Here is a 10,836-nt window from a genome sequence, read left to right on the forward strand (position 1 = left end):
TTTTTAGCCAGTAAACAAATAACTGTATTGGAACACCCTCCTCTACTAACCTGATCTGGCCTCCCAGTGACTTCTTTCTTTACCCAAAGATAAAGGAAATATTGAAAAGAAGACATTTGATGACATTAGGACATCAAGGGTAATATGACAACAGCTCTGATGGCCATTCCAGAAAAAGAGTTCCAAAATTGCTTTGATGGGTGGACTAGATGCTGGTATCAGTGCATAGCTTCCCAAAGGGAGTCCTTTGAAGGTGACCTTAGTGATATTCAGCAATGAGGTATGTAGCACTTTTTCTAGGATAATTTCACGAACTTAATCGTCAGACCTTGTATATAATATGTCAGCAGGTATAACAGATGATACATTTCTGGCTCAGGAAAAAAAACAGGAAGGGTGAGTCAATTAAGAGACCAATAGAACTGGTGAAAGGGGCGGGTGCAATTTTAGATGTGAGCAAAGACTCATGGGAGATGAGAGAGCCCACCAAGCAGAGATGGACCGGACAGCCTTCGAGCAGGGCAAACCGCTAAAGCAAAGGCCTAACAACAAAGGTGTGGGTGAGCCTGGTGTGTTCCAGAAACAGCAAGGAGGCCAGTAGGGTGGGGGGTTTGGGGGCAGAGATGTGCTACGATCGGACTTGTATTTGTAAAGGATCTTTCCCCATGCTGTGTGGTGCGTAGATTAAAGACGGTGGGAAGAGAGAAGGAGCAGGGAGACCCATTAGGTGCCTTTCACTGCAATCCAAGCAGGAGATGATTGCTTGGAGGTGGTGGCTGGGGCCAGAGTGGCAACAATGGAGGTGGTGACGAGCAACAGGGTTTTGATTCTAGAACCGGGAAGAGTCCTAGCAGGTTGGACATAGAGTATGAGAGAAAGAGAGGAGTCAGCCCTGATGCTCTGGGGTCCGGTGACTAGAAGGATGGATCACTATCAGCTGAGATGGCAACTGGTGGCGGCAGGTGGAGCCGACCACAGGGGAAGATGAGCCGCTCTGGTTTGGCCTTGCTGAGTTTGAGACATCAAGTAGACATCCAATGGAGGCATTGAGCAGGTGGACGGATGTAGGAGTTCAGAAGTCAGGAGAGAGGTTTGGGTTGGAGGCATCCACGTGGGAGTCACCCACACACCGGTGCTCTTTGAAGTGTTGGATGAGATCACACCTCCTTCAGTAGACAGCGAGTTGAGAAGGACCAAGCTCTGTGGCGGGTGCTCCAACATGGAAAGGTAGCAATTATCCAAAGAGACGAATAACTCCGTGACCAGGAGTGTCTGGTGTCCTGGAGGCCAGGAGGAAAGTGTGTACCCAGGAGGAAGGGGTGACCGGCTTCTTGGAGTTCCTGGGAGATGAACCCTATGGCATGACCTATGGATTCGGCACCTTGGAGGTTGTCTCGATCTTGATGAGAACGGCTTTGTAGACAGAAGCGCTGTTGGAAGGAATGTCCCTGTTTTTGCCCTCTGGGGTCATAACTGGTTGGGAGGAGAGGGAAGAGGGAAGGTTAGATCCAGGGGAGGACCCAAGTCAAGCTGTGCAACTTTTCTCTACACAACCTGAGGGTGGGGAATAGGTAAGGACAGAGACAAGAAAATTATGACGCCATCCACCCACAATGATGTCATCCACTCACAACGATGAGGTCATCCACCCTCGGTGATGATGCCATCTACACATGATAATGATGATGGCAGCACTTTCTGGCTCAGGACCATCAAACAGGGTGAAACGTCCCACCTGATCCTGCCAGCACATACCAACACCCCCAACTTTCAAATTCCTGAGACTGTGAAAACATCCCAGCAGAGCCTCATTTCTGTTGTGAAATGCTGCTCTATTAAGATTGCCTTCTGACATGTTTCTTGATCTTCCTTTGCCATTTAGCTGGTGGCCGTTCTGAGAGAAGTCAAGTATTTGAATTTCCAGCAGCAAAAGGAGATGCCACGCAGCGCAGAGAAGCTGTTCTCAGACAATGAAACCTTCCGGAAGTTTGTGGGCAACTTGGAACTTATTGTTGGCTGGTATAATGAGGTGAGTTGGTATCACTTTGTTTTTGTTTTTAAAAAATCATGGTCTTGCTCTGTCACCCAGGCAATAGTGGGATCATGGCTCACCCCTGCCTCAAACTCCTGGGTTCAGGGGATCCTCCCGCCTCAACCTCATGAGTAGCTGGGACTACAGGTATGTGCCACCACACCTGGCTAACTTTTTAGTATCCTTTTTTGGAGATGAAGTTCTCGCTATATTGTCTATGCCTGTCTCAAACTCCTGGCCTGAAGTAATCCTTCTACCTCAGTCTCCCAAATCATGGGAATTACAGGTGTTGGCCTAGTTTTGCTTTTTTTTTTTTTGGCCAAGTTTCAGTTTTTGCTGAGAACAAACACTGGCATAAGATCTCTAAGTGAAACAGAATAAATAAGTATAGTTTAATATTTAAATGTAGTTCAAGTCACTTTTTACTATTCATGTAAATCGTGGCAGCCAAGGTAATGATAACTCAAAACAGCTGATAATGGAAACTTTGACTCATGTTATATGATTTTTTTTTTTTTTACCAGCACATGCACTTTATTGACCACCATTGTAGAAAAGTGTGTGCGTGCAAACTGCTGTATAAAGGGGCTGGGGCAGGGGGCGAGAAATGGAAGATAGAGTACATGGGGCCCCAGCCACGGGCAGATGATGGTCTTGATGTTGCCTCATATTCTGCGGATACACTAGGAAGACCAACACTAGAGCAAGGATGACACCAACGGTCACAAGGACCCTGAAGATCAGGGTGCTGATGTTCAGGCGATTGGCGGTGGAAGCATAGGCCTGGGCCCCAGTCACGTCACCCACCATCTTCCTGTCCCTAGACTTCACAGAGTAGGCAAAGACCATGAACCCCAGCAGCAGACATTCAGGAAGCATGTGTTGAACAAGGACCAGATGGCATGGCCAGGCACAGGGGTGTCGCTGTAGATGTTGATCATGGTGGATGTCATGGGAGCGGAGCCGTGGGGCATCCCTAGCACAGCCACCACGTGCTCCTCCTTGAGCAGCTCACAGTTTGGGGGAGGCCAGCGTTGGCCCAAGAAGGTTTGGGAAGCATGGTCCATGGTGTGGAGACAAGAACAGCTGTGGGGTCCAGATACTGGGACGGTGCTCAGCGGGTCCATCCGTGTTCATGAGTCTTTATAGAGGCTTTGCTCTCATAAATACACTTTGGGTCGTATTAAAGTTGTCTGACATTACTTCTGTTGCTCCCACTAAGAGGGGAGGGCATTTCCTGGAATCCAGACTAGGAGTATTGTGAGGAAGCTGTATGTGAGGTGCCTGGGAGGTGGCACTCCCCGCTTAGCTCCATAGTTGAAGAATTCCTTTTGGGTCTTGACTCCTGACAACCATCGGATCAAGCAAGGCACAGCCATCACAAAGAGGCTGATTGTAAGTGAGAGTTGCCAGTAATCGATTAACCCTGGGGGACAGTCCCTTCTAGTCACAGGGCAGCTTGTTCAGGGTGTCTCCTTCCAGGCACACGAACCCAGAAGATGAGTGGACAATTGAAGGGGGCCCAGGGAGCCTGGTCTCGGGGCTCCAGGCAGTTACCGTGCCTGTCTTCCTTCCAGCCACCCGCTTCTCGAGGAATCCACCCACAGATCCTAGGAAAGGCGACCGACCGTTTCTAGCGCACAACCCTGCCCCTGCCCTACCCCAAGCCACAGCAGAGTGAGCCGGGTGTGAACACTGTGTTTGTTTCCCGTGGCTGCTGTAACAAATTGGCAGCTTAGAACAACAAACATCTCTCACCTTCTACTTCTAGAAGTCAGAAGCCCTGAATCTGTTTGCTCTGTTGAAGTCCAGGCACCAGCTGGGCTTCCTCCTGCTGGAGGCTTGAGGGAGGGTGGGTTCTATCTCGTTGCCTTTTCTAGTTTCTAGAGGTGGCCATGTTCCTTGACTCATGGCTACTGCATTAGGCAGAGTTCTCCAGAGATGCAGAACCAATAAGATACATAGATATACACAGATAGATCTAGATATAAATAAATGGAGATATAGATGATATAAGACATAGATGGAAATATAGATATATAGATGATACAGATAGAGATGTGTTGCCTCGTGCAATTAGAGGTGAAGAAGTCCCACAACCTGCCGTCTGCCAGCTGAACCCCAGGAAAGCAGGTGGCATAATTCAGTCTGATGCCGAGGCCTGAGAACCAGGAGAGCAGATGGTGTCACTCCGGGTCCAAAGGTGGGAAAAGATGAGGTGTGTAGCTCAGGCAGTGAGACGGGGGAAAGATGGATTCCTCCTCCCTCCTCCTTGTGTTCCTTTCAGGCCCTCAGTGAGTTGGATGCCGCCCACTCACCTTGGGAAGGGCCATCTGCTTCACTGAGTCCACCATCCAATGCTAATCCCACGTGGAAACAGCCTCTCAGACACACCCAGACAGTGTTGACTCAGGGGACCCGGTGGCCTAGACCTCGACTAAATGAACCATCACAGCCACATCGGCCCATCTTCAAAGCACCTCACTCCAGCCTCTTCTTCTGTCTCACGCTGGCTTCTAGTGTGACCTTCCTGCCTAAGGATCCTTGTGATGACCTTTGCTCCCTGGACAATCCCGCCCACTCACGCAACCATCCCCGTACCCCTCATCCAGATGCTTGACACAATCACACCTGCAAATTCTCTTTGCCACGTCAGGTGACACAGCCATAGGTTTCGGGGATTGGGATGTGGACATCTCTGAGAGCCATCGTTCAACCTTCCACTGAAACCTAATCCAAAAGGGGCTGGTGAGGTCTCCTCTCCCCACACTTCTGGGAATTTGGAATCGGGTCCCAGAGAGGAAGTGTCAGTCAGATGCTGGTGGGCACGGGCGTGGATCGAGCATGCAGCCCCAACCTTACCCACACCAGAGCCACGAGGCATAGAGAAATGACCACCAAGCAGGAACAGAGGCCATAGGAGGAAGGGAGCAGGACAGTGGAGCAGGAAGCCCGAGTGGCCTGGGCAAGAAACAGAGAGACCCAAAGGACCGAGGAGAAGCCCTCAAGTGGACTTTCCAGGTCGGGTCCCCGTGGTCCCCCAGGTTTGTCTCAGTTTTATCTGTGAGGTCTCCTTTATATAGCCTTACTTTCCCAGAACCCCCACCCCCCACCCCTCACCGCCATGACTCAAGCTAGCTCGAGGGGGTTTATATTTCTTGTCGCCAGCTCACTCCCAACTAAAACTGTCTGGGACCCAGAATATATTTTTTTTCTGAATTTCATGTCTCAGTCCGTCCAAGACATACTTACCCACTCCCAGATTCCTGACATGGAGGGCCCTTATGGTGCCACCTCCTGGCCAGGCTCTGCTTCTCTGGCCTTGGTGCCTGTCCTGCCTTACAGGGCCTTGAATGGAAAGTTTAGTCCCTGACTCAGAGCCTGAGCTGGTTCCACTTCCTGTCCCGCCCCTCCCCGACCCTCTTGCTAAGTTCTAGCTGAGCATAGCTGTGCTATGCACCTCCTGATGCCCAAAGAGAGAAGTGGTAATGGTAGTTGCCACTTGAATTGTGAATTCAGAAGGCGTTTCTATTGTTGAGGACAGGCTTACAAGACACCTCATGAGGGGGTTGGAGACCAGATAGCACCGTGTGTTGACCAAGCCCAGGATTTCAATGTCCACCTTAGAAGCTTCAGAAGAGAAGCATGGATATATTAAATATTCAGAGTGAGGCTGTGGAACCTCCTGCTCTTGGCAGAAGTGACCCCCTTCACAAACAGGTTGTGAAAGCCAAAGGCAAAACAAATGTGCCAGGCCATGCTGTCACTAGACTTGCCCCCCAAAATGCCCTTCCCCCTGCAGACAACAAAGAATCCACCAGGTATCCATTCCTTACTCCATTCTAAGAACTGAGGCATGGTTGAAACATAACCTAAAATGTTTTCAATTAAAGAGTAACAGGGCTGGCCGTGGTGGCTCACGCCTGTAATCCCAGAATTTTGGAAGGTTGATGCAGGTGGATTGCTTGTTCCCAAGAGTTCAAGACCAGCCTGGACAACATGGCAAGGCCTCATCGCTACAAAAAAATAAAACAATTAGCCTATAGTCCCGGCTACTCGGGACAGCACAGGAGGTCAAGGCTATGGTGAGTTGTGATAGGGTGAGACCCTGACTCAAACAAACAAGCAAACTTTTTTTTGATAAAACTTTAATTGACTTGCTAATTTGTGCTACAGACTGTGGAACACTAGTGCATGTGCTAAATGAATTTCCTTGAGTCAGCTTTCTCCAGAAACTATTACTTTCAGACTTGGTGTTCCTCTGTTCCCTGGAGCACCACCCAGCCAAGGCGCCTGGGCAGGTGAGACCTCATCTCTACAATAAATCAAAAAATTAGCCGGGCGTGGTAGCGCGCACCTGTAGTTCCAGGTACTGGAAGGCTGAGGCTGAAGGATCGCCGGAGCCCAGCAGGTTGAGGCTGCAGTGGCCGGGAGAGACTCCAACTCAAAAAAAAAAAAAGAAAGAAAGAAAAAAACGGAAGCTGTGGAGAAATAGTAATACAGAGAAAGATTTTCTGTGACCAGAAAAAAAAAAATCTAACAAATGGCATATGAAATAAAACAGAAAATGACCCTCCACTACTGTATTTCTAAACAGAACCCAACCTAGCACACAATGTCCAATCGATCCATCGTTTTATCTTCAGCTATGGATAATACCATTCTGCTAATAAAAATGGACGAGGCTGGGCTCGGTGGCTCAGCCTATAATCCCAGCACTTTGGGAGGCTGTGGCGAGTGGATTAGCCTGAGCCTGTGGGTTTGAGATCAACCCAGGCAACTTGGCGAGACCTGGTCTCTACAGTGAATTAAAAAATTAACTGGGTGTGGTAGCACGTGCCCATAGTTCCGGCTACTTGGAAGGCTGAGGTGGAAGGATCACCTGAGCCCAAAAGGTTGATGCTGGGGTAGCTGTGAGTGTGCTACTGCACTCCAGCCTGGGTGACAGAGTGAGACTCCAACTCAGAAAAAAAAATGTGGGATGAGGGTGAGGAATAAGAAAGTCAGACCCCAATCTGAGCTCTCACAGTGACTCTTATCATTGATGACATTTTTCCTCTCTGAACATGCTCCCGGGTCCCTTGGATGTGCTTCTCGCTCTGGCATGGCTTCTCTTGCTGAGAGACACACATTCATTAACTAACATTCATTAACATTCCAGCAAGGCCAGAGTGGATGTGGCTCTTGATGGAATCTATTGGAATGTCTGAGGTACCCCTTGAGTGTGCCTCCTCCCAGATCACACAGTTGGAAAAAGCGTCCTAGAGGTGTGAGTGTGCAACATAGGCTGGTGGAAAATAATAAATAGGAGATTTGTTTGTTTGTTTGAGTTGGAGTCTCACTCTATCGCCCAGGCTAGAGTGCAGTGGCAAACTCATGGCCACTGCAGCCTCGATCGCTGGGCTCAGGTGATCCTTCTGCCTCGGCCTTCCAAGTAGCTGGAACTACAGGCATGCACCACCACGCCCAGCTAATTTTTTTTGTTTTATTGTAGAGATGAGGTCTCACCAAGTTGCTCAGGCTGGCCTCGAAGCCGTGGGCTCAAGCAATCCTCTCATCTCGGCCTCCCAAAGTGTAGGGATTATAGGTGTGAGCCACCGCACCCAGCCGAAGGAGATGTTTAATGGCTGTCATCACCACCAGCTTGTTTGTCAGTTTGCCTGACATTTACAACAGCATAATAATATTTCGGGACTTTTCTGGGCTATTGACAGTGAGTCGATAAATTGCCCTCCCGAGTATCCGTGTAAGTTGTGAACAAGACCGGAAACATAGCCCTTACACACAGGGGGTGTTCCTCCAACCCTGGGCAAAGCCCCAGTTTAGGACCCTGGATTCTGTCTCCTGCCCATCTGTTCTGGGTTAATGGTCTGAAAACATTTGAAAGTGGCGGGGGACAGGGGGAGTGATGGAAAACTATTGAAAGTACCAAAACGAATATAAAAAAAAATTCTGAAAAGCCAATCATCAGTACCTAGTGTACAGTTTTCATTCTGCGAAATCCCTCACTTTACATAGAAGTGTCCTTGAAAAGTTTTACACAAAGTGTTACGAGGTAGAATGGCATTCCAAAGCCCAAAAGATGCTTGTTATTTAAGGGGATAATTTGTAAAAACTGTATATGCGCTCCTCCTATCTTGTTTTGTTTTTATTTTCTGTTTTGTAAATCAGGTTTTCAGGCACTAAATTAATTTCTTAGAGCAGGGCAGAACTGCATCAGGGCTGCCTAAACCCTTCACTTGTCATGGACAACTTGAACAGTTTCTCAGCAGATCTGGACTTTCTGTTGCATAACTAGATTTTGAGTTTTAGATGTATGACCAAGGAGAGGTTCCAAACCCAGAAATGCTCAGTAATCCACAAGTACTTCTTCGGTTCTCTTTTTATGACTCTAAGCCAAATACCAAGAAGTTTGGGATTATACACTCACTGTTTTTACATTACTGTGTTTCCAACTCTTTCTGCCCCATCCCATACCATGAGTAATTAAGAGTTAAGTGTGTACATAAATCCTTGGTAATACAAAGTATTTTAAAAGTTAGCATCTCTAGACATATGATTTACATATAACTTCCATCCAAATTATGCTAATCATAATTGGCTTGGTGGGTATTGAGTAACAAAAGTCCTTACCATAGAACAGTTTCAAATCTGGTTGGGTTTGGAACAAAATCTGTCTCTTCTGTTTTGCAGATAAAGACTACCGTGAGGGCGGTAGAATTTCCACTCATAAAGTCAGAATTGAAAGCGATTGACGTCAAATTATTGAAAGCAGAAACAACGTTATTCTGGAATGGCGAAGGTACTGAGGCCACATTCATCCCACCTTGAGTTAAACTTGGGGTCCAACCTGCCCAGCATCTGCCCTCACCGGCTGCTTCTGCCTCCCAGTTTCATGAACCCACTTTAACTGCAACCAGGTTATACTCAAAGCTAGGATTGTTTCTCCCTGCTTGCCTGGTCCAAAAGGAGTTCATTTATGTTCTGTACAAATGGAATCAGGTAAAAACTCCTTGGAAACTCACAAGGAGTTCTCAGCTTCCCAAACTGGGCTGGCGGGAGGCCGGGCCACCAGTGTTGTCTTACCACACATCTCAGCTGGCTCCAGGCAGACTTTGGAAAAGCTGAAAGAGGTATAGCCACGAGTCTCCTTCCTCCCTTCACGCCACAGGACCAGGAAGAAGAGCTCCATCTTCCCTCATCTCCGGCCCCATCTCTGATGTTCTGACAGGCTCCCTACTGTGGCTTCCCTTCCCTCCACGACCTTCTCCCTTGCGTTTTGCCACCTTTCAGTCTTATCTGCCATGTTCTGCATCCGCATTCTCAACTAGAAGTGGGATTAAATGTCACTAGTCACTTGCCTGAAATGAGGATCTGTCTAGACTTTTCTGCACAGAGGTCATGTTTCTTTCTTCCCACTTCTGCCTATAAACATATCTCCTTTCCGGCTGCTCCAGGCCCCTACAGCTTGGGAAACACACTCAGGTCTCTGCAACAATCCATTCGTGTGGGAGGGGCTGGGAGTCCCGGAGGTGAGGCCTTTAGCATCAGGAGTCTGGGGCTCTTGAGTGGAATGAAGGGTCCACACATTTGAAGACAAGGAAGTCCTATTTCCAAAGAGTCACAATATACATGATTCCTCGGCCTTTCATTTCTGGGAACACTTAATAATGCCTTCGGGAAGTCACGTTCTAGAATAGAAGTATCCTCCAAGGGCTAGTTCGTAATGATGAATTGAGCTAACCTAAGAAAAGTTTTTACCTTTGCTGAAGTCTTCACTTTGTAAGATTCTTTCACGCTTGCATTTTAGGTGTGTTTCAATACATTCAAGAGATGAGAGAAATTCTACATAACTTGCAGACCAGGATGCAAAAAGCAAAGCAAAATGTAGAAGGAATTTCCCAGGCCATGAAGGTGAGCAGAGTGCAGAGAGCAGACCTCATGGAGGTCTGGGGGTGTCCTGGGGCAAACACGGCTGTGCGGAGAGGCCCACGGAAAGTGCTGCTGAAAGCAGTGGGAGCCCACCATGGATTGCTCTTGACCAGCACAATGGTGTCAGAGAAGTCCCAAGGCAGAGAGAGCCTTGTTGCTCTGTGGAGTTCAGTTCTGTTCCATTAAGGTGAGTTCAAGCCGGGCTCGGTGGCTCAGCCTGTAATCCCGTGCCTTGGGAGGCTGAGGTGAGTGGATTGCCTGAGCCCGCAGGTTCGAGACCCGCCTGGGCAACTTGGCGTGACCTCATCTCTACAATATATCAAAAAATCAGCAGGGTGTGGTAGCGCGTGCCTGTAATTCCAGCTCCTTGGAAGGCTGAGGCAGAAGGATCGCCGAGCCCAGCAGGTCAAGGCTGCAGTGGCCGGGAGCGGCCACTGCACTCCAGTCTGGGCGACAGAGCGAGACTCCAACTCAAAAAAAAAAAATGTGAGTTCAGTGGGGTCTCCTTATGCCATGCCAGAGGTAGGAACACGGGCAAAGAGATTCACCAAGACTCAGCCCCCCTGGGAACAAGCCCATTGCTGAGAAGAGCTGCTGTGCAGTTCTAACTCAAACCTCTTCCAGAGCACTGGGAAAATTCTTCACTAGCTTCCCTAGTGGTCTGAAATGAACACCCTAATTAGCAAAGACACTTGCAGCAATATATCCAAAAGAAAGTTTTCAAAAATTCCCCCTCTCATAAATTTTCAACATCTATGTCACTCTGTTTTATTGTATTTTATTTTATTTTTTGAGTTGGAATCTCACTGTCGCCCAGACTGGAGTGCAGTGGCCACTCCCGGCCACCGCAGCCTCGACCTGCTGGGTTCCGG

The 10,836-nt window shown here is 48.4% G+C and overlaps 1 protein-coding gene and 1 pseudogene across 1 annotated transcript in view; one reads left to right on the top strand and one right to left on the bottom strand.

The window, feature by feature from the left end:
* Positions 1 to 10,836, top strand: part of DNAH17 (dynein axonemal heavy chain 17) — a 157,525-nt gene that overhangs the window by 18,996 nt on the left and 127,693 nt on the right. The window contains exons 13-15 of the mRNA XM_008070392.1: positions 1,883 to 2,029; positions 8,726 to 8,834; positions 9,843 to 9,946. Coding sequence (XP_008068583.1) covers positions 1,883 to 2,029; positions 8,726 to 8,834; positions 9,843 to 9,946 — 360 coding nt within the window. The remainder of the gene's footprint in view (positions 1 to 1,882; positions 2,030 to 8,725; positions 8,835 to 9,842; positions 9,947 to 10,836) is intronic.
* LOC103272931 lies at positions 2,567 to 3,159 on the bottom strand (annotated as a pseudogene).

The sequence above is a fragment of the Carlito syrichta genome, unplaced genomic scaffold (assembly GCF_000164805.1).
Source record: "Carlito syrichta isolate Samal-C Ts95f unplaced genomic scaffold, Tarsius_syrichta-2.0.1 Scaffold313381, whole genome shotgun sequence".
Classification (NCBI taxonomy): Eukaryota; Metazoa; Chordata; class Mammalia; order Primates; family Tarsiidae; genus Carlito; species Carlito syrichta.